Source organism: Carcharhinus amblyrhynchos, chromosome 17 (assembly GCF_965287045.1).
Source record: "Carcharhinus amblyrhynchos chromosome 17, sCarAmb.v2.hapA, whole genome shotgun sequence".
NCBI lineage: Eukaryota > Metazoa > Chordata > Chondrichthyes > Carcharhiniformes > Carcharhinidae > Carcharhinus > Carcharhinus amblyrhynchos.
Genome location: NC_137340.1, coordinates 15,410,644 through 15,429,338, shown reverse-complemented (window position 1 = coordinate 15,429,338; position 18,695 = coordinate 15,410,644). Strand labels below are relative to the sequence as shown.

The window sequence follows — 18,695 nt, the reverse complement described above, 5'->3', positions numbered from 1 at the left end:
AGGTGCAGGAAGAGAATAGTAGAATGGCTCAGCGGAAGCATGCTGGGTTCAGAAGTAGATGGATTGAAACCATTCTCAGCTAGTTACCTTTTTAGAGTGGCACGGAGGCACAGTGGTTAGCACTGCTGCCTCACAGCACCAGGTTCAATTCCGGCCTTAGGCCACTATCTGTGTGGAATTTAACATTCTCCCCGTGTCTGCGTGGGTTTCCTCCGGGTGCTCCAGTTTCCTCCCACTGTCTGAAAGATGTGCTGGTTAAGTGCATTGGCCATGCTAAATTCTCCCTCGGTGTATCTGAACCCATGCCAGAGTGTGGGACTGAGGGATTTTTATAGCAACTTAATTGCAAAACCTAATTATGATGAATGAATAAATTTTAATGAACTTTAAGAAGAGGAAAAAAATGTTGAACTTCAGGATGAATTTAAAGAAGAAATGGCCATTATTATTATCAAGCACTGCTCCCAGTGCTAGCAAGTTTGTATCTCTGGTTATGGGATTTTGAATTTGATTTTGATTTTTTAAAGATAAACCTTCTGTTAACAACAAAAAGAGCAAATTGGTATGATGAGCTAAATGTTCATGGTAATGATATTACTGTCAGTAATTATGCTTTATTTTAATTTTAAACCCATGTCGGAACTCTATTCTTCTCAGTCACTTGGAAGAGTATTTATAAAAAGAATATCCATGAAGTAAATTATGGTAAATTTGTTTGTACCTTCAGAGAGAAAAGTCACAAGACTTTTAACAAGAATTGATTCTTATTAGTATTCAAATCCTTAATTGAAAAGCGGCTTAAATGTTTTTTCTAGTGGTCAGCATTGAGATATAATTAATAGCTAAGAATAATAAATTATAATCTTGTCCATCTAGACCTCCTGACAAGAAACGTATCTGATCTTGGTCTGTTCATAAAGAGTCGACAGCAAATCTCAGACAATCAGAGACAGATTTCTGATTACATTGCTGCTACTAGTATAGTGACCAATCGAGTGGAAATTGCTTCTCTGGGAGAGAGCGGAATGGGGATTCAGCAGTTGAATCACTTCCTGGTGAATTGCCAAGGAGAGAATCACACGTACGATGAAATCCTCAGCATTATCCAGGTTTGAGAGATTTCTTGTTTGAAAATAAATAATCGAGAAAGCGAAAGATACACTCACCTTTATCACAAAAGGATGGGAGCAGTGTACGAAAGTAATGAAATCTTACTATACAGGGCCTTGCTCAATCTGTGACTGGAGCACTGTGTATAGTTTTTGGTTTCCTTACCTAAGGAGGATGTATCTGCTTTAGAGGGAGAACAATGAAGAGTCGCAAGTTTAGTTCTGAGGATGGGATGGATTGATTGATTTTATTATTGTCATGTGTGTTGGGTTACAGTATTGTTTCTTGCATGCTATATCCTCACCATGTAGTCAAGGCGATTACAGAGGAGCATCTACTGTTGCGTCAATGGGTGCTGTCTATTTTCCATTCAGCCAAGAATTATGCCTATCACTGGCACATAAACTTCATCTGAAGGCAATTTTGTTCTGCATATCTATACCAACCGGGAGTTAGCTCAAACTCATTTTATATAGGACCCATGAGAACAAGCAAAGAGATAGAGAAGCACTTCCCACCCCGTCAGCCAGACCTTATGAGAAAGAGGATGTTGTGTTAACCTTGGGTTATTCAAACAGTAACCTGTGGCCAACATGAAGCCCCTCAGCCCCTGCCAATCAGACCCTTGGGTCCACGCAACTTCATCTTGTTCTACACATTTTTCTTATTGACTGTTTTGTCCCGTTGGGAATACAGTGAGTCTGAAGATTTGGAAAGTGCTGTGTCTGGCACTGTTGTTTGTTAAATCCTAAATCCGAATAGCAAGAACTATCAGTATCAGAACATTGATATGAGGTTCCATATTACATTCCAATGGAGCCCAGATACAAAAACGCCAGCACCAACCCAGTAGTAGTAGTACACACAACAACCAATTCTATGAAATGATGCAGTTCATGAGTATTTATGTAGAAGACTGCAATATGTTGGAACTCTTTGAATCAAATAAACAGTGCTTATGTATTGAAGAAATAATATATTCATTCCCTTCTAGAAATTTGAACCGTCAGTCAACATGCGGCAACAGGGATTGATGTCATTTGAGGGCTTTGCAAGGTAATGCCATGGTCTTGTTTGACTGCTATTTGAGTAAAGGCCATCGAACCCATACACACGTGACTGTGCCCTTTGGCTGATTCCAGCATCTTACTGGTATTTGCCAAACATCTTTTCATTCTGGTCATTTTTTTCCTCATGAAGGCTCGACCTTTCACCCACAGTCTGCAAATAGATGAAACATTGAACCCTGGTTAAGGAGACCACCAGAACTACTGCACGTGGTGCCAAAACTACCGCACGCACTACCAAACACCACCTTGTTCAAGTTCACGGTGGTCACCACTATCTCTCACTCTGGCAGCCATGGACCGATGCCAATTAATAATTCATGTCTAGAGTTTTCCCAATGGTTGTAGTTTTTTTCTGTAGGACAGGTAATGATGTGTGAAGTAGAAAGGGGGCTGGGTGCAATGTCATGGAGAAGGAGAAATAAGGGCTGGAATCTTACCACTGTTCACGCTGGTGCGGTTTTCCCATCCCTGCCAAAGTGGATGGAGATTTGGCTGGCTGCCAAATTCTCCAACCTCACCGCAGCAGGAGCGTGGCGTGAACGGCCTGTAAGATCGCACCTAAGGGGTGTAGTAATGCTTTCTAACAGTAGTGAGATCTAAAAACAGCTTTATTATGTTTGTATAGAAGGTGCTCTGTCATTGCTACAACTCTCGCTTTTAACAATATCTGTATTTTACAAAATACTGTATTCAGGTTCCTAATGGACAAGGAGAATGTTGCTTCAAAGAATGATGAATCCCAAATCAATGTTGAGGATTTACAGTATCCACTTTCATATTATTACATTGAATCCTCTCATAACACTTATCTCACCGGACATCAACTTAAAGGAGAATCCTCAGTGGAGCTTTACAGCCAGGTATCACAATTTTAACACCCGTCTCTCCTCCACATATGTATCCATAATCTGTTCCCACTTGTTTTTTAAATTTTTTTTGCTTTTCTCTCTCTGTGTGCCCGTGTTGCCGAATCCCTACAATGCAGAAGGAGGCCATTCAGCCCATCGAGTCTGCATTGACTCTCTGACAGAGTATCTTGCCCAGGTCCGCTCCCCCGCCCTATCTTTGTAACCCCACGCATTTTCCACGGTTCATCCATCTAACCTAAACATATCAGGACACTAAGGGGGAATTTAGCATGGTCAATCCACCTAACTTGCGCGTCTTTGGAGTGTGGGAGGAGACTGGAGCACCTGGAGGAAACCCACGCAGACGTGGGGAGAACATGCAAACTCCACACAGACAAGCCACCTGAGGCTGGAATCAAATCCGGGTTCCTGGTGCTGTGAGGCGGCAGTGCTAGTCACTGTGCCACAGTGCCGTAGGCTCAGCAATAACCATACTTCATGCTTTGTAAATAGATATTGGTCAAAATCATGGGACCAGACATTGGGAAAAACAAAAGTTTTCATTGTTAAAGAATGCATCTTGCCCCTGTGCTAAGAACCTAAAGCTCCGTAGGCTTGTGGGTCCAGGCATAGCACAAGACTTCATTCTGAGGGCTTACTCTGTACACAATCTCCATTCTCCTAATCCTTTGGAATGTTAGTCAGATTTGAAAAGAATCCAGTTTGTTTTAAAAACAACAGATGTCACTAAGCCTGTGTATCTATGTCTGGCTGTCTGTCTATTGGGGTGAATATTACCCCCCTCCACCACTTTTCAGATCATGTTTTGGCATGGGGGCAAGTAAAATGTGACAGGTGACGAACCCCGTTGCTGGCCTGCCAACCATAATGCAGTGGATGGGTAAGGCACCCATCAGCCATTTTCCGCTCACCATCCCTCCCCCCACCCCAAGCCTTATTGGACCCTTAACTACCCAATTAAAGGCCTAATTCCACTCCACCATTGGTGTTGGCGGGGCAGACAAGAGTTGATAGGCCGTTTTTTCCACCGGCTTTGGTGGAAAACAATAAGGAAGGGGAACATCCCTCAAGATGAAGCACTCCCCACACTGTGCCTGCCTCCCCGACTTTCAAACCTGACCCCCAATTCCCCTCCACCCCTCACTGGGGTGCCTGATCGCACCCACTCCCCCCAACACCCTGCAAAAAGCCCAGGCTTGCCTGAGTCCAGAATCCATGCTGTCTTCCTTCTTTCTGGGACTGCTTGCAGTGCCAGCTGCATCCATTACCGAGTTCCGGCACTATTGGGACCACAAGAGATGCCAGCCAATCTGAGTTGCAGGCCATTCTCGAGGGTGGGTCTTCCTTCTACTGAGAGCTGGAATGCCCATGCTGAGCTTGTTAAGGCTGCCCCAGCTTAATATCATTGCAGGCCAGCCTTTTTTAAAATCAGAGTGTGCATGAGCAATGTGCCCCCATCCCTATTAAAATTCACCCCTTGTCCTTTCTCTTTGTCTCTCTACCTCCTTTGCTTTTTTTTCTCTATTTCATTCCATGTGCGCTCTCTCACTCACTCTTTCTCTCTCAATTTACACGTGCTGCATGAAATGGTGGCACAGTGGTTATCCCTGCTACCTCACAGTGCCAGGGACCCGGGTTTAATTCCGGCCGTCTGTGTGGAATTTCCCCATGGTTTGCACGGTGTTCCTCCGGGTGCTCCGATTTCTTCCCACAGACCAAAGATGTGTGGGTTAGGTGGGTTGGCCAGGTTAAGTTGCCCTTTAGTGTCAGGAGGATTAGCAGGGTAAATATGTGGGGTTACAGGAATAGGGCCTGGGTGGAATTGTTGACAGTACAGACATGATGGGCCGAATGGCCTCTTTCTGCACTGTAGGGATTCTATGATTCTGTGAAAACTCCACCACTATTCCAGCTAATTTGTATGAATGTCCTGTCCACAGGTGCTGTTGCAGGGATGTCGGAGTGTGGAGCTGGATTGCTGGGATGGAGATGATGGTGCACCAATAATATATCACGGACACACTCTCACCACAAAGATCCCATTTAAGGTGCAATTCAATTTGGCTTCCTTTGGCCTGCATGTTTAAAAATGAATAATGGCTAATGATTATAAATGTTCAAATTTGGTATTGTTCCTTGCAGGATGTTGTCGAGTCAATTAATCGCAGTGCCTTTGTAAACTCCGAGATGCCAGTGATTTTATCAATCGAGAATCACTGCTCACTGCCTCAGCAGCGGAAGATGGCAGAAATAGTTAAGGTAAGTAGACGAGATTCAGAAAGAATCTTCCCAATGGTGGGGGAAGCCCACAATTAGGGGTCATAGTTTGACGATAATGCATAAACCTTTTAGGATTGAGGGGAGGAGAAATTTCTTCACCCAGAGAGCAGTGAATGTGCGGAATTCACTACCACCAAATGTAGTTGAGGCCAATACATTGTCTGATTTCAAGAAGAAATGATATTGTAGCTCTCGGGACAAAAGGGATTAAGAGATACGGGAAGAAGGGGAGATCAGGATACTGAATTTGATGATCAGCCAGGAGCAGGCTCGAAGGGCTGAATGGCCTACTCCTGATTCTAGTTTCTATGTTTCTGAGTAGTGCATCTCTTGAAACCCCTGTGATGTGACAATTGACCAATACTGACTGCTGGCCAAGCCCTCACCTCCATTCACGGAGCTCTCTCTTTCTTCAGAATGTATTCGGAGACAAGCTGGTGACAAAGTTTTTGTTTGAGAGTGACTTTGCGGATAACCCAATGCTCCCGTCAGTGTGGCAACTCCGAGGGAAGATCCTCCTCAAGAACAAGAAACTGAAGGCCCATCAGACTCCAGTGGATATTCTGAAACAAAAGGTAAGTTTTGTTTAAATATTTCAGCTGGATCATCACAATCATTTCTATCACCTGCTAATCTCAAAATATCAGCATGCCAGTGTATTTTATATCTGGTGATGTTAGATAATACTACAAATGTCCAATGAAGCCACACAAGTGCTAATAGTCGTGCTGCAGGGTGACCAGACAAAGAATTGGAGAAGGAGACCTGTCTTTATTTTTATTCATTCGTGGGACATGGGTGTTTAAAAGCAGAAAACCTCGGGGCAGCAATCAAAGAAGAGAAGTTTTTTTTATTCATTCGTGGAACAGTCAGCTGGCCAGCATTTATTCTCACCCCTAGTCGCCTGAGGGCAGGTGAGAGTCAACCACATTGCTGTGGCTCTAGAGTCACATATAGGCCAGATCGGGTAAGGATGGCAGACTTCCTTCCCTAAAAGGGGCTTTAGTGAACCAGATGGGTTTTTCCAACAATCAACAATGATCTCATGGTCATCGTTAGATTCTTCATTTTAGATATATTTCACTGAATTCAAATTCCACCATTTGCCATGGTGGGCTTCGAACCCGTATCCCCAGAACATTAGCTGAGTTTCTGGATTATTAGTCTCGCAATAATACCACTAGGCCATCGCCTTGAGCAGTAGCGCAAAGGGAGTTTAAAGCTTGATGGAGCTGAATATTGCTTTGGTGCAAAACATGTGCCCTGCGCCATACCATCTGTAGTAGCATGGCCCCTTCAATGGGTGATCCTCTGTAGGCCACGTGACCAGCCTACATCCAATGGAACGTGAGCCTGTTTCAATCAGGAGAGAGGCGCGGATTCCAAAGGTTGGAAAGCTTAATTTAGAGTCAGTATGTTGTTGGGAATAGATCTGTGTAGTCGTGCTGTTAAATCCTCAGTTGAACATAGGCCCTCACAGTCAATAAATCTTTTAGTTTGTTACTAGCCACATCAAATGGCCTTGAGACACTATACCATCCAAGATGACTTTCTAGCTCAGTGACTCTGAAAATAACAGGACAGATTTTCCTGTTTCTGAACTTAGACATACTGAATTACTTAGACACAAAACATAAAGAAAATCAGGATTGCGCGCCAGTATATGTGGGTTCATCTTATTGCCCATCCACTCGTTGAAATAGGCCAAAGATCAGGCCAGCAAAGCTTCCTTGATTGATTTTCATCCATGCTCCATATCCAGGCAATCCAGTGCCATCCGGCATAAGAACAGGAAAACTTCCCTCATTATTTCCTGACTGAAAATTCAAACTTGGAATTGAAGCAAATCCTTGGAGTGGCCAGTGTTGCTGTTGGTATTTTTGAATATTTCAATACAACCTAATGGGTTTGGGCTCACAATCCAAGGTTGGCGTTTATTACCCATCCTTACTTGAGAAGGTGATAATGAGGAGGGTTGATGAAGGAGATGTGGGATGTATTTATAGTATATTTGAATTTCCCAAAGATACCTGATAAGATGCCGCACAAAAGGTTCACATGCAGGATAGGGGCATGGGATTGGGTGTAAAACATTAGCATGGTCACAGGACAACAGAAATAAAAAAGGAGTTTTCAAGTTGACAGGCTATAACTAGTAGAATGCCACAGTCCTTGGGCCTCAGCTATTTGCAATCTATATTAATGACATAGACTGAGGGTAATGTATCCAAGTTGCTGATGGTACAAATCTAGGTGGGAATGTAAGAACTGAGGAGGACCCAAAAAGATAGAGAAATGCTAAATGAAAAAAAAAGTATTTTGTTATTTATTAGTTGCAAGTAGCCTTGCATTAACACTGCAATGTAGTTACTGTGAAAATCCCCTAGTCACCACACTCCAGCATCTGTTCAGGTATACTGAGGGAGAATTTAGCATGGCCAGTACACCTAACCAGCATGCCATTTGGTGGGAGGAAACCAGAGCACCCGGATGCAACCCACCCAGACACAGGGAGAACGTGCAAACTCTGCACAATCACCCAAACCAGGAATTGAACCTGGGTCCTGGCGCTGTGAGGCAGCAGTGCTAACCGCTGTGCCACCGTGCTGCCCTGAGTGGACAAAAACGTAGTAAAAAGTCTGACAACACCAGGTTTTAGTCCAACCTATTTATTTGATAATATACTCACAAGCTTTCGAGGGGACTGCCTCTTCGTCAGGTGAATGGCCAGAACTCTCCATTCACCTGACGAAGAGGCAGTCCCCTCGAAAGCTTGTGAGTATATTATCAAATAAATAGGTTGGACTAAAACCTGGTGTTGTCAGACTTTTTACTGTGTTTACGCCAGTCCAACGCTGGCATACCCACATCATGGACAAAAATGTGGCAGGAGAAGTTAATGTGGGGAAGGGTGAAGTTATTATTTAGCATTAAGGATAGAAAGGAAAAATATTTTTTAAAAAGCTTAGAACTTCTAAATGTTGAAATTCAGAAAGACTTGTATGTATTCATACAAGCAATGTAGAAAAATAGTATGCAGGTATAGCAAGCAATAAGGAAGCCAAATGGTATGTTGGCCTTTGTCACAAAGGAATCGAAGAACAAGCAAAAGAAAGTCTTGCTACAATTGTATGTGGCTTTGGTGTGACCACATCTGGAGTGCTGTGCACAGCTTTGGGACTGCTTTGGTCTCCATGTGTAAGATAAACTTGCATTGGAGGCAGTAAAGTAAAGCTTTACTAGATTGACCCCTGGGATGTGGGATTGTCCTACGACGAGAAGCTGAGTTAGATCCTACTGTCTGGAGTTCATAGAATCATAGAATCCATATAGTGCAGAAGGAGGCCATTTGGCCCATCAACCCTGTACTGACAACAATCCCACCCAGGCCCTATCCCCGAAACCTCAGTTGACTGTTTATGTGAAGTTTGCACGTTCTCCCCGTGTCTGCATGGGTTTCCTCCGGGTGCTCTGGTTTCCTCCCACAATCTGAAAGATGTGCAAGTTAGGTTGATTAGCCATGTTAAATTGCCCCTTAGTATCTGAAGGCAAGCATGGCCAATACACTTAACCAGCACGCCTTTCTTCTTCTTATACTCTGATTCCTTTGCAATAACAGCCAACATACCATTTGGCTTCCTAATTGCTTGCTGTACCTGCATACTAATTTTCTGTGTTGCTTGTATACATCCAAGTCTTTCTGACGTTTTAGAAGTTCTATGCTTTTTAAAAAATATCTTTCCTTTCTATCCTTAATGCTAAATAATAACTTCAGCCGTTTCCCACATTAATTTCTCCTGCCATGTTTTTTGTCTGCGCGGGGCGGCACAGTGGCACAGCAGTTAGCACTGCTGCCTCACAGTGCCAGGGACACAGGTTCAATTCCTGGTTTGGTTGACTGTGCAGAGTTTGCACGTTCTCCCCGTGTCTGGGTGGGTTTCCTCCGGGTGCTCTGGTTTCCTCCCACAGTCCAGAAGGCATGCTGGTTAGGTGTATTGGCCATACTAGTCCTCTGACACTCAGGGGCAATTTAGCATGGCAATCAGCCTAACTTGCACATCTTTGGACTGTGGGAGGAAACCGGAGGAAACCCACACAGACACGGAGAGAGCGTGCAAACTCCACATAGACAGTCAACTGAGTCTGGAATCAAACCCGGGTCTCTGGCACTGTGAGGCAGCAGTACTAATTGTGCCACCTCCAGTCGCTGAAGCTGCTGCGTTATTCAATTAAGTCATGGCTGACCTGTATTTTAATTCAGACAACCCATCTGTGGTTCTGTAGCACTTGCCCAATTAAAATCTCCCAATCCTAATTTTGACATTTTTAAGCGGTTACAGCCTCCAGCAGCAGCTTTTGTGGGGGGGAGAAGATTCCTGGCATTTTTGTGTGCTTGACGTCTTGTTTTGAAAGTCAGTGTGCAGATACAGCTGTACTGACAGATGTGTTATACCCTGCAGGCACACCAGCTCGCAAACCTACAGGCACAGGCCAGTAATGGTGGTCCAACTGGCTCAGCCACTCCCAACAATGATGAGGAAGATGATGAAGATGATGATTATGACTATGATTATGAATCTCTCTCTGACGGTACAAAGCATGTTGTTTTGGACCTTTTTATTCACACTTTGAAACGGTGGGGAATTTTACACTGATGGTGGGCAGGGTGGGGGGGATGGTTGACATAGTCCTCAGACCACACCCCAATGAAAAACCAATCAACAACTTTAAATCTGGACTTCCTACAGCAGTAATTGCTAGGAACCAGCCTTAATGGGGTAAGACTGGGGTGGTTGATGTCAAGTTTTTATAGACCGGGTAAGGCATAAAGGGACGTATCATTTCGGGGGGGTGTCCCCAATGGACACAGGGGCCCTCAAAGGAGTTAGCACCCTCACTCCCTCCAGCCTACCTTTAATCCTTGCTGTTAAACGTCCCAGGACACTTGGCTTTCCCAGCTCCACATATTACTGCAGCAGAGGTGGGCTCAGTAAGAAGTCTCAACAACACCAGGTTAAAGTCAAACAGGTTTATTTGGAATCATGAGCTTTTGGAGCGCTGCTGCTTCATCAAAAGAGTGGAGTGTTAACCTGGTGTTGAGATTTCTTATTGTGCCCATTCCAGTCCAATGCCACATCTCCATCTTGCAGCAGAGGTGGAATGAGGTCCTTAGGTGTCCATTAATTGGCCACTTATGGACACTCATAAAGCTAAGGCCAGCCAGGCTGCCTGACCGCTTATCCGTTCCCCAGAATATGGAGGACAGGTTGATGGTTGGTGGTAAGGTTGATCTGGCCACCCATTGTATTTTATCTGCCCATCCTTCAGAGGTGGTGGGGGGTGTGGCCTCTCATTTTCACATACCTGAGGGCATATTATTTGTTCAGATTAACATTCTTTGGAATTATGTGTATTATGTTGATATGTTAATGTAATCATCTCCCACTCCTTAAGATAGGTAATGATAGAACTACCAACAATGTCAAGCAAAGTGGGAGAAGTATTGGTGCTTTAGAAGGATCACAATGCAGAATGGATGTGAGTGTGAGCTGTGTGAGTGGAGGTTGATTTCTCGTTAAACTGAATGCTATGCTGGCCTGTGGTGCTAGAAAACTGTTTTCCATGTTGACGTTCCCAATCTCAGTTGTCAGAGGTCAGTTAGCATCACAGATAGATGAATTATCCCCACATGAATGCAGGGTTTGCAGAGTCCATTACCTTCCCTTTTCTGGTTTCTGGGGGAAATCAGCAAGAACTGAACCCCCCGCCCCAACCAGTGAAGGGAGAAATGGGAATGTATGAGGGAATATGATTTATTTTTCCACTCTTCTTGTACAGTCTAATCTACAACAACAAAAACTAGCATTTCTATAGCATCTTTAGCTTCAGAAATCGATACATTCTCCACAGGGGTGTAAATTAGAAAAACGTTGTCACAGAGGATGGCTTTGAATGGTTTTGAAAAGGATGAGTGAAAAGAAGTTTAGAAAGGAAATTCCAGAGCTTAGGGCCCAGGCAACTGAAGACATGGCCATCAGTGTCATAGCATTATCATGGTGCAGAAAGGGGCTGTTTGGCCCATCAAATCCATACTTGCCCACTGTGGAGCAAGCCAATCGGTGCCATTCGCCTGCTCTAGTACTGGATGCCACCAGCACCCTTCAGTATCCTCTTGAAACCATTAGTCATCTCTACTTCCAACATCCTTGAAGGCTACAAGTTGCAGGCCATTACCACTCACTGTGTAAGAAAGTTCTTCTCAAATTTTCCCTTGCATCTCTTGGGGAAAACTTCAGATCTGTGTTGCCTAGTCTTTGTACCATCAATTAATGGGAAGAATTTTTCTTTGTTGCATATTTTGATTAGATAGACAATCATATGCATCTCTATCAACCTGCTCCCGACCTCCTTTGCTGCAACTGTAACAACTCCAATTTCTCCAACCTAATCTTGTAGCTAAGTTCCCACATCTCTGAAACCCTTCTGATACACCTCCTCTGAACCCTCTCAGTAGTGTGTTGACCAGAACTGGGCACCATACTCTAGTTGTGGCCTAACCAGAACATCAACAAAGTTTCAGCTTAATTTCCCAGCAATTATACTCAATACCTCTGTCTATGAATCCCAAGACTAACGATCCTATCAAGACGCTTTGCTGACTTCAAAGATCTCTGTGCATGAACCTCCAAGTCCCCCTTTCTTTGCACACTATTTAGAACTGTATCATTAATTATATGTCACCTCTTATCCGTTCCACCAAAATGTTTCACCTCACATTTCTCTTCCTTAACTTCCAGCTGCCCATTTATCCAACCATTTTGCCCTGTGTCATGTTGAGTTGTTTTGCATCATCCTCACTGCTAATCACATCGCCAAGTTTTATATCATTGGCAAATGGTGAAAATTTGTTCTGTATTCCAGTATCCAAACCATTTCTACATATAAAGCAGGAGTCCTTTCAGGAACACCATTGTCTAACATCCTCCAGTCTGAAAAACAATCATTTCCATTCAACAACTCGCTTCTCAAGCCAATTTTATATCCACATTGTTTTCTCCTGCGTTTTGCGAGGCTCTCCCACCTTCGTGAGGAGATAAAAATTCGGTTCACGGTGTCAGCCATGATGGTCCTGCCATCTGTGTATAGATCATGTGAGTCCACTTCCTCTAGAAACCATCAGTGAATTTCCCTGTAATCACTTGACTTTCTGCTCATCCAGAGACACTCCTGATCATCGCAGTTGCCAGTTAATTAAATGAATAGCTCTGGTAGTATTGCAATTCGATCAGACATCAGATTGCTGACATGCTTCTGTTTTTTCACTTTGCGATGTGTTTTCTTCCCACTGTTGAGCCCACTAGCTATCAGAAAGCAAATGGGAATGTAGATTTTTAAGATTAATTGGATATTTTAATTTAATTTAATCTTGCCTGTACTCTATATTCAAAGCATCCTATCTCTAAATTAGGATTGTTTTAGAATATAAATATTACAGCGCAATACAGGCCCTTCAGCCCTCAATGTTGCACCGATCTGTGAAACCAATCTAAAGCCCATCTAACCTACACTATTCCAATATCATCCATATATTTATCCAATGACCACTTAAATGTCCTTAAGGTTGGCAAGTCCACTACTGTTGCAGGCAGGGCATTCCACGCCCTTATTACTCTGAGTAAAGAACCTACCTCTGACATCTGTCCTACATCTATCACCCCTCAATTTAAAGCTATGTCCCCTCGTGCTAACCATTTCCATCTGAGGAAAAAGGCTGTCACTGTCCACCCTATCTAATCTTCTGATATCTTGTATGCCTCTGTTAAGTCACCTCTTAACCTCTTCTCTCTAACAAAAACAGCCTCAAGTCCCTCAGCCTTTCCTCATAAGATCTTCCCAGCATACCAGCAACATCCTGGTAAATCTCCTCTGCACCCTTTCCAATGCTTCCACATCCTTCCTATAATGCGGCGACCAGAATTGTACACAATACTCCAGATGGGGCCACACCAAAGTTTTGTACAGCTGCAACATGACCTAATGGCTCCGAAACTCAATCCCTCACCAATAAAAACACACATACTGTACGCCTTCTTAACAACCCTATCAACCTGGGTGCCAACTTTCGGGGATCTATGTACATGACACCGAGATCTCTCTGCTCATCCACACTGCCAAGTATCTTACCATTAGCCCAGTACCCTGTATTCCTGTTACTCCATTCAAAGTGAATCACCTCACACTTTTCCGCATTAAACTCCATTTGCCACCTCTCAGACCAACTCTGCAGTTTATCTATGTCCCTCCGTAACCTACAACATCCTTCCGCACTGTCCACAACTCCACAGACTTTAGTGTTATGGCTGGGAAGGCCTCATTGGGAAGGCCAGCATTAGTTTCGTTGGAGTTCAGACGAATGAGCGGCGATCTCATAGAGACTTATAAAATTTTAACAGGACTGTACAGGGTAGATGCAGGGATGATGTTCTGAAAGTGGGGGAATGCAGAATCAGGAGTCACAGTCTGAGAATTTGGAATAGACCATTTAGGACAGAGATGAGGAGGCATTTCTTCACCCAAAGAGTGGTGAGCCTGTGGAATTCATGACCAATGTTTTGATGCCAAAACATTGAGTGTATTCAAGTGGCGGCTAAATATAGCAATTGGGGTGAATGGGATCAAATGTATGGGGAGAAAGCAGGATTAGGCTATTGAGTTGGATGATCAGCCCTGATCTTAATGAATGGTGGAGCAGGCTCAAATGGCCAAATGGCCTTCTTCTGTTTCTATCTTCTATGTTTCTATGTCAATGGTGTTGCTTGTTTGTGTGTTCCTCAGGAAGGCTTTGGTACCCACAAACTACACTCTCGAGCCACTGAATCTATCCTCTTTCCTTGCAGCTGTCTGAGGCTGAACCAAACTGTTTACCATCTTGGTATCCTATTTGAGCCCAAGATGAGGGTTTAAGCACATCTCTGGACCATCACTAAAACCAGCTACTTCCACTTCGATAAAATTGCTCAACTTCACAGCTGTCTCACCTCATCTACAGCTGAAACTTTCACTCATAACTTTCTTATCTCTCACTATTCCACTCAGGCTGGCCTCCTACCTTGTGTCCCCCTCAAACCTGAGGTCGTCCAAAACCCTGATGTCATTGTCCTAACTTCAACTGAATCCCATTCATCCATCTTTTGTGTTCTCCCTGACATGAATTGGCTCCCAATTAAGCAGCTTCTTAATTTAAAAACTGCCCTGTTTACAAATCTCTCCACCCTCTTCCCCAGCGCCCTCCCCTTCCTGCCCACCACCTTCACAGATGGAGTTTAGTTTAGATTAATGCGAGGTGATGCATTTTGGTAGACCGAACCAGGGCAGGACTTAATCAGTTAATGGTAGGACGTTGGGGAGTGTTATAGAACAAAGGGATCTAGGTATACAGGTTTATAGCTCCTTAAAAGTGGAGTCACAGGTGGACAGAGTTATGAAGAAGCCATTCAGTATGCTTGGTTTCATTGGTCAGAACATTGAATACGGGAGTTGGGATGTCTTGTTGAAGTTGTACAAGACATTGGTAAGGCCACACTTGGAATACTGTGGACAGTTCTGGTCACCCTATTTTGAAAGGATAGTACTAAACTAGAAAAATGCAGGAAAGATTTACTCAGAAGCTACCAGGACTTGATGATTTGAGTTATGAGAGGCTGGATAGGCTGGGACTTTTTTCTCTGGAGTCTAGGAGGCTGAGGAGTGATCTTATAGAGGTCTATAAAATAATGAGGGGCAGCACGGTAGCACAGTGGTTAGCTCGATTCCAGTGATCTTGGATCACCGTCTGTGTGGAGTTTGCGTGTTCTCCTCATGTCTGCGTGGGTTTCCTCCTGGTGCTCCAGTTTCCTCGTGCACTCCAAAGATGTGCAGGTTAGGTTGATTAGCCATGCTAAAATTGCACCTTAGTGTCTTAGATGTGTAGGTTAGCAGGATTAGTGGGTAAAATATGTAGGGATATGGAAGAAGGACCTGGGTGGGATTGTGGTCAGTGCAGACTTGATGGGCCAAATGGCCTCTTTCTGTACTGTGGGGTTTCTATGATTTTATAGATCAGCTAGATAGTCAATATCTTTTCCTAAAGGTGGAGTCTAAAACTAGAGGACATAGATTTAAGGTGAGAGAAGAGAGATACAAAAAGTGTCCAGAGGGGCAATTTTTTCACGCAAAGGATAGTGAGTGTCTGGCACAAGCTACCAGAGCTGATTGTAGGGTACAATTTTGTCCTTTAAAAAGCGTTTAGACAGTTACATGGGTAAGATGGTATAGAGGGATATGGGCCAAATGCAGGCAATTGGGATTAGCTTAGTGGTTAAAAACAAAGTGGTGGCAAGGGCCTGTTTCCATGCTGTAAACCTCCATGACTAGGACCTACAATTTCAATAATCTCCTCCGACATATCCATCCAATTCAGGTCTCATGATCAGCCTCTGTTTTAATCACTCCACCTTTGGTGCCCTTCCTCTGAGCTGCTGAGGCACTAAACTCTGGAATTCCCTTCCTTAACCTCTCTGCCTCTCTTCCTCCTTTGAAGAGGGTCTTTAATATCTAACCTTTTGACCAAACCTTTGGTCATCTTCCCTAATATGGTGGCTCACTAGCTATCGAATTTTGTTTGTTGACTTTCCTTTTGGTGAGATGTTGGGACCAGGTTTAAAGTACTATAGAAATGCTAGTTGCTGTTTTTTTTTTCTTCAGCAGTTCCTAATTTTTCTGCAGTTTGACTAATGTTTAATCTTTCTTAAACTCACTGTGTCAACTAATTTCTGATTCTTTGCTCTTCTTCCCTTTCTGACCTCTCTTCTTCTCCTGTAGCTGATGCCCTTATGGCTTCCTTCTGTTCTGCTGCGAATGACCAAGAAGGTAAAAGCCCCCGTTTTGCCACTAATTAATGTCAATGATGCTCCAAGTACTGCATTGGGATGGGGAGAGGTAGGCAAACTGGGGTGCGTTTGCCATGTGTTTGTCAGGGGACGTGGCAGCACAAGATAGCACGATGGCACAGTGGTTAGTGCTGGCCTCAAAGCGACAAGAACCCGAGTTCAATTCCAGCCTCGGGTCACTGTCTGTGTGGAGTTTGCACATTCTCCCTGTGTCTGCATGGCTTTCCTCTGGGTGCTCCAGTTTCCTCCCACAGTCCAAAGATGTGCAGGTTTGGTGGATTGGCCGTGCTAAATTGCCTCTTAATGTTAGGGGAATTATCAGGGTAAATGCATGGGGTTAAGGGGATAGGGTCTAAGTGGGATGGGTGTCAGTGCAGGCTGGATGGGCCAAACAGCCTATTGCTGCACTTTAGGGATTCTGTGATTCTATGAATATTTCTGTATGATCGAATGCAAACTTAATGCAGCGATTCCTGTTTTGGACATTTTCAAGGTGACTTGACCCTGCAGTCCAGCCTCTCCTGGGGCTTCACCAGGCCTGATTCATAAACAAAATACTGCAGATGCTGGCAATCTGAAATAAAAGCAGAAAATGCTGTAAATGCACAAAGGAAAAGCAGCATCCGCAGAGAGAGAAACGAGCTCAATGTTTCAGATCTGTGAGCTTGGATCAGGACTGGGGAAGAGTTAGAAATGTTCACAGATTTTGAGTCGGTGGAACTGGGGAGAGGGGTGGGGGGGAAGAGTTGGAATAAGGGGAAAAGGAATAAGGCTGAAGACGGGAGAGATGAATTGACAACAGCTTTGGTGGTGTAAGGTCAAAGGGAGCAGTAACGGGGGCACAAAGGGCCAACTTAGAGGAGGTACGATTGGTAGAAATTTGAGCCACTTCTGTTGGGAAACTTGAGAGTAAAACCAAAACTTAGAGAGGGAAACTAACTGGGGGCAGAGGTTACAGTAGGAAGTTATTGACCTGACTGTCGAGGTTGGAAAGCTGTGAAGTGCCTCATCAAAAGCTGAAGCACTGTTCCTCAAATTTGGGATGGCACAGTGGTTAGCACTGCTGCTTCACAGTGCCAGGGGACCCAGATGCAATTCCCGGCTTGGGTAACTGTCTGTGTGGAGTCAACATGTTCTCCCCATGTCTGCGTGGGTTTCCTCCGGGTGCTCCAGTTTCCTCCCACAGTCTAAAAGATGCATGGTTAGGTGCATTGGCCATGTTAAATTCTCCCTCAGTGTACCTGAACAGGCACTGGAGTATGGTGACTGGGGGATTTTCATAGTAACTTCATTGCAGTGTTAATGTAAGCCTACTTGTGACACTAGTATATAAGCTTTAAACTTTATAATTTTGTAAAGCTGAATGTTATTGGGTTTATTTATTTATCAACCTACGCAATTAGAATTTCATAATGTACAGACCAAATAGTTAAAGATGGTGGCATAATGACTGCAAATCTACCTACCCAGTGTGAGTGTCTTTCAAGCAGCATATTCATGTCAAGGAAGGTAATTGCCTAATATTATTATCATTAGACTATTAATTCAGAAATTCAGCTAATGGGACCCAGCTTCAAATCCCACCATGGCTGATGGTGGAATTTGAATTCTATAAAAAAAATTCTGGAATTGAGAATCTACTGATGACCATGAAATATTATCGACTGTCAAAAGAACCCATCTGGTTCACTGATGCCCTTTAGGGTGGGAAATCTGCCGTCCTTACCTGGTCTGGCCTACATGTGACTCCAGAGCCATGGTAATGTGGTTGACTCTCAACTGCCCTCCACGGGCATCTAGGGATGACCAGTAAATGCTGGCCCAGCCAGCGATGCCCATGTCCCAATAATGAATAAAAAAAACTTCCCTTCTATGATTCATAGAATCCCTACAGTACAGAAGGAGGCCATTGAGCCCAAGGCCCTATTCCTGTAACCCTCATTTACCCTGCTAATCCCCTGACATTAGGGTCAATTTAGCATGGCCAATCCACCTAACCCACATACTTTTGGACTGTGGGAGGGATCCAGAGCGCCCGGAGGAAACCCACGCAAACATGCAGAGAACGTACAAAGTCCACACAGACAGTGATCCAAGCCAGGATTTGAACCAGTGTCCCTGGCACCATGAGGCAACAGTGCTAACCACTGCTGCTGTGCCAGTCCTTTGATTGCTTCCCTGAGGTTTTCTGCTTTCATGCAAAAAAAGTTCATTGTAAAATTCTAATTTCCTTTATAATATTTTTGTGTTTGCTTCTGTCTTTCATCTGAAGTCAGTGACAGATGTCCAGCTCCTATATTGGGGCCAGGAATGATCCTGAAATGGATGTTACTGAATCAGACATAGAATAATGTAACCACTGTACGTAAATATTTCACTTAGCACATTGTTGGCAGTATATTCACAACATTAATCATTCTGTCACCAACAGTGCCAGT

General features: G+C 43.9%; 1 protein-coding gene across 4 annotated transcripts in view; it reads left to right on the top strand.

The window, feature by feature from the left end:
* plce1 (phospholipase C, epsilon 1) overlaps nt 1–18,695 on the top strand; it is a 325,759-nt gene that overhangs the window by 253,656 nt on the left and 53,408 nt on the right. For 2 of the 4 annotated variants that reach the window (XM_080205532.1, XM_080205531.1), the window contains 8 exons: nt 877–1,109; nt 2,105–2,166; nt 2,875–3,040; nt 4,990–5,097; nt 5,192–5,308; nt 5,746–5,904; nt 9,790–9,919; nt 16,190–16,237. In XM_080205532.1, the coding sequence (XP_080061658.1) occupies nt 877–1,109; nt 2,105–2,166; nt 2,875–3,040; nt 4,990–5,097; nt 5,192–5,308; nt 5,746–5,904; nt 9,790–9,919; nt 16,190–16,237 (1,023 nt within the window). The remainder of the gene's footprint in view (nt 1–876; nt 1,110–2,104; nt 2,167–2,874; nt 3,041–4,989; nt 5,098–5,191; nt 5,309–5,745; nt 5,905–9,789; nt 9,920–16,189; nt 16,238–18,695) is intronic. The other 2 variants (XM_080205534.1, XM_080205533.1) reach the window with 1 other exon arrangement.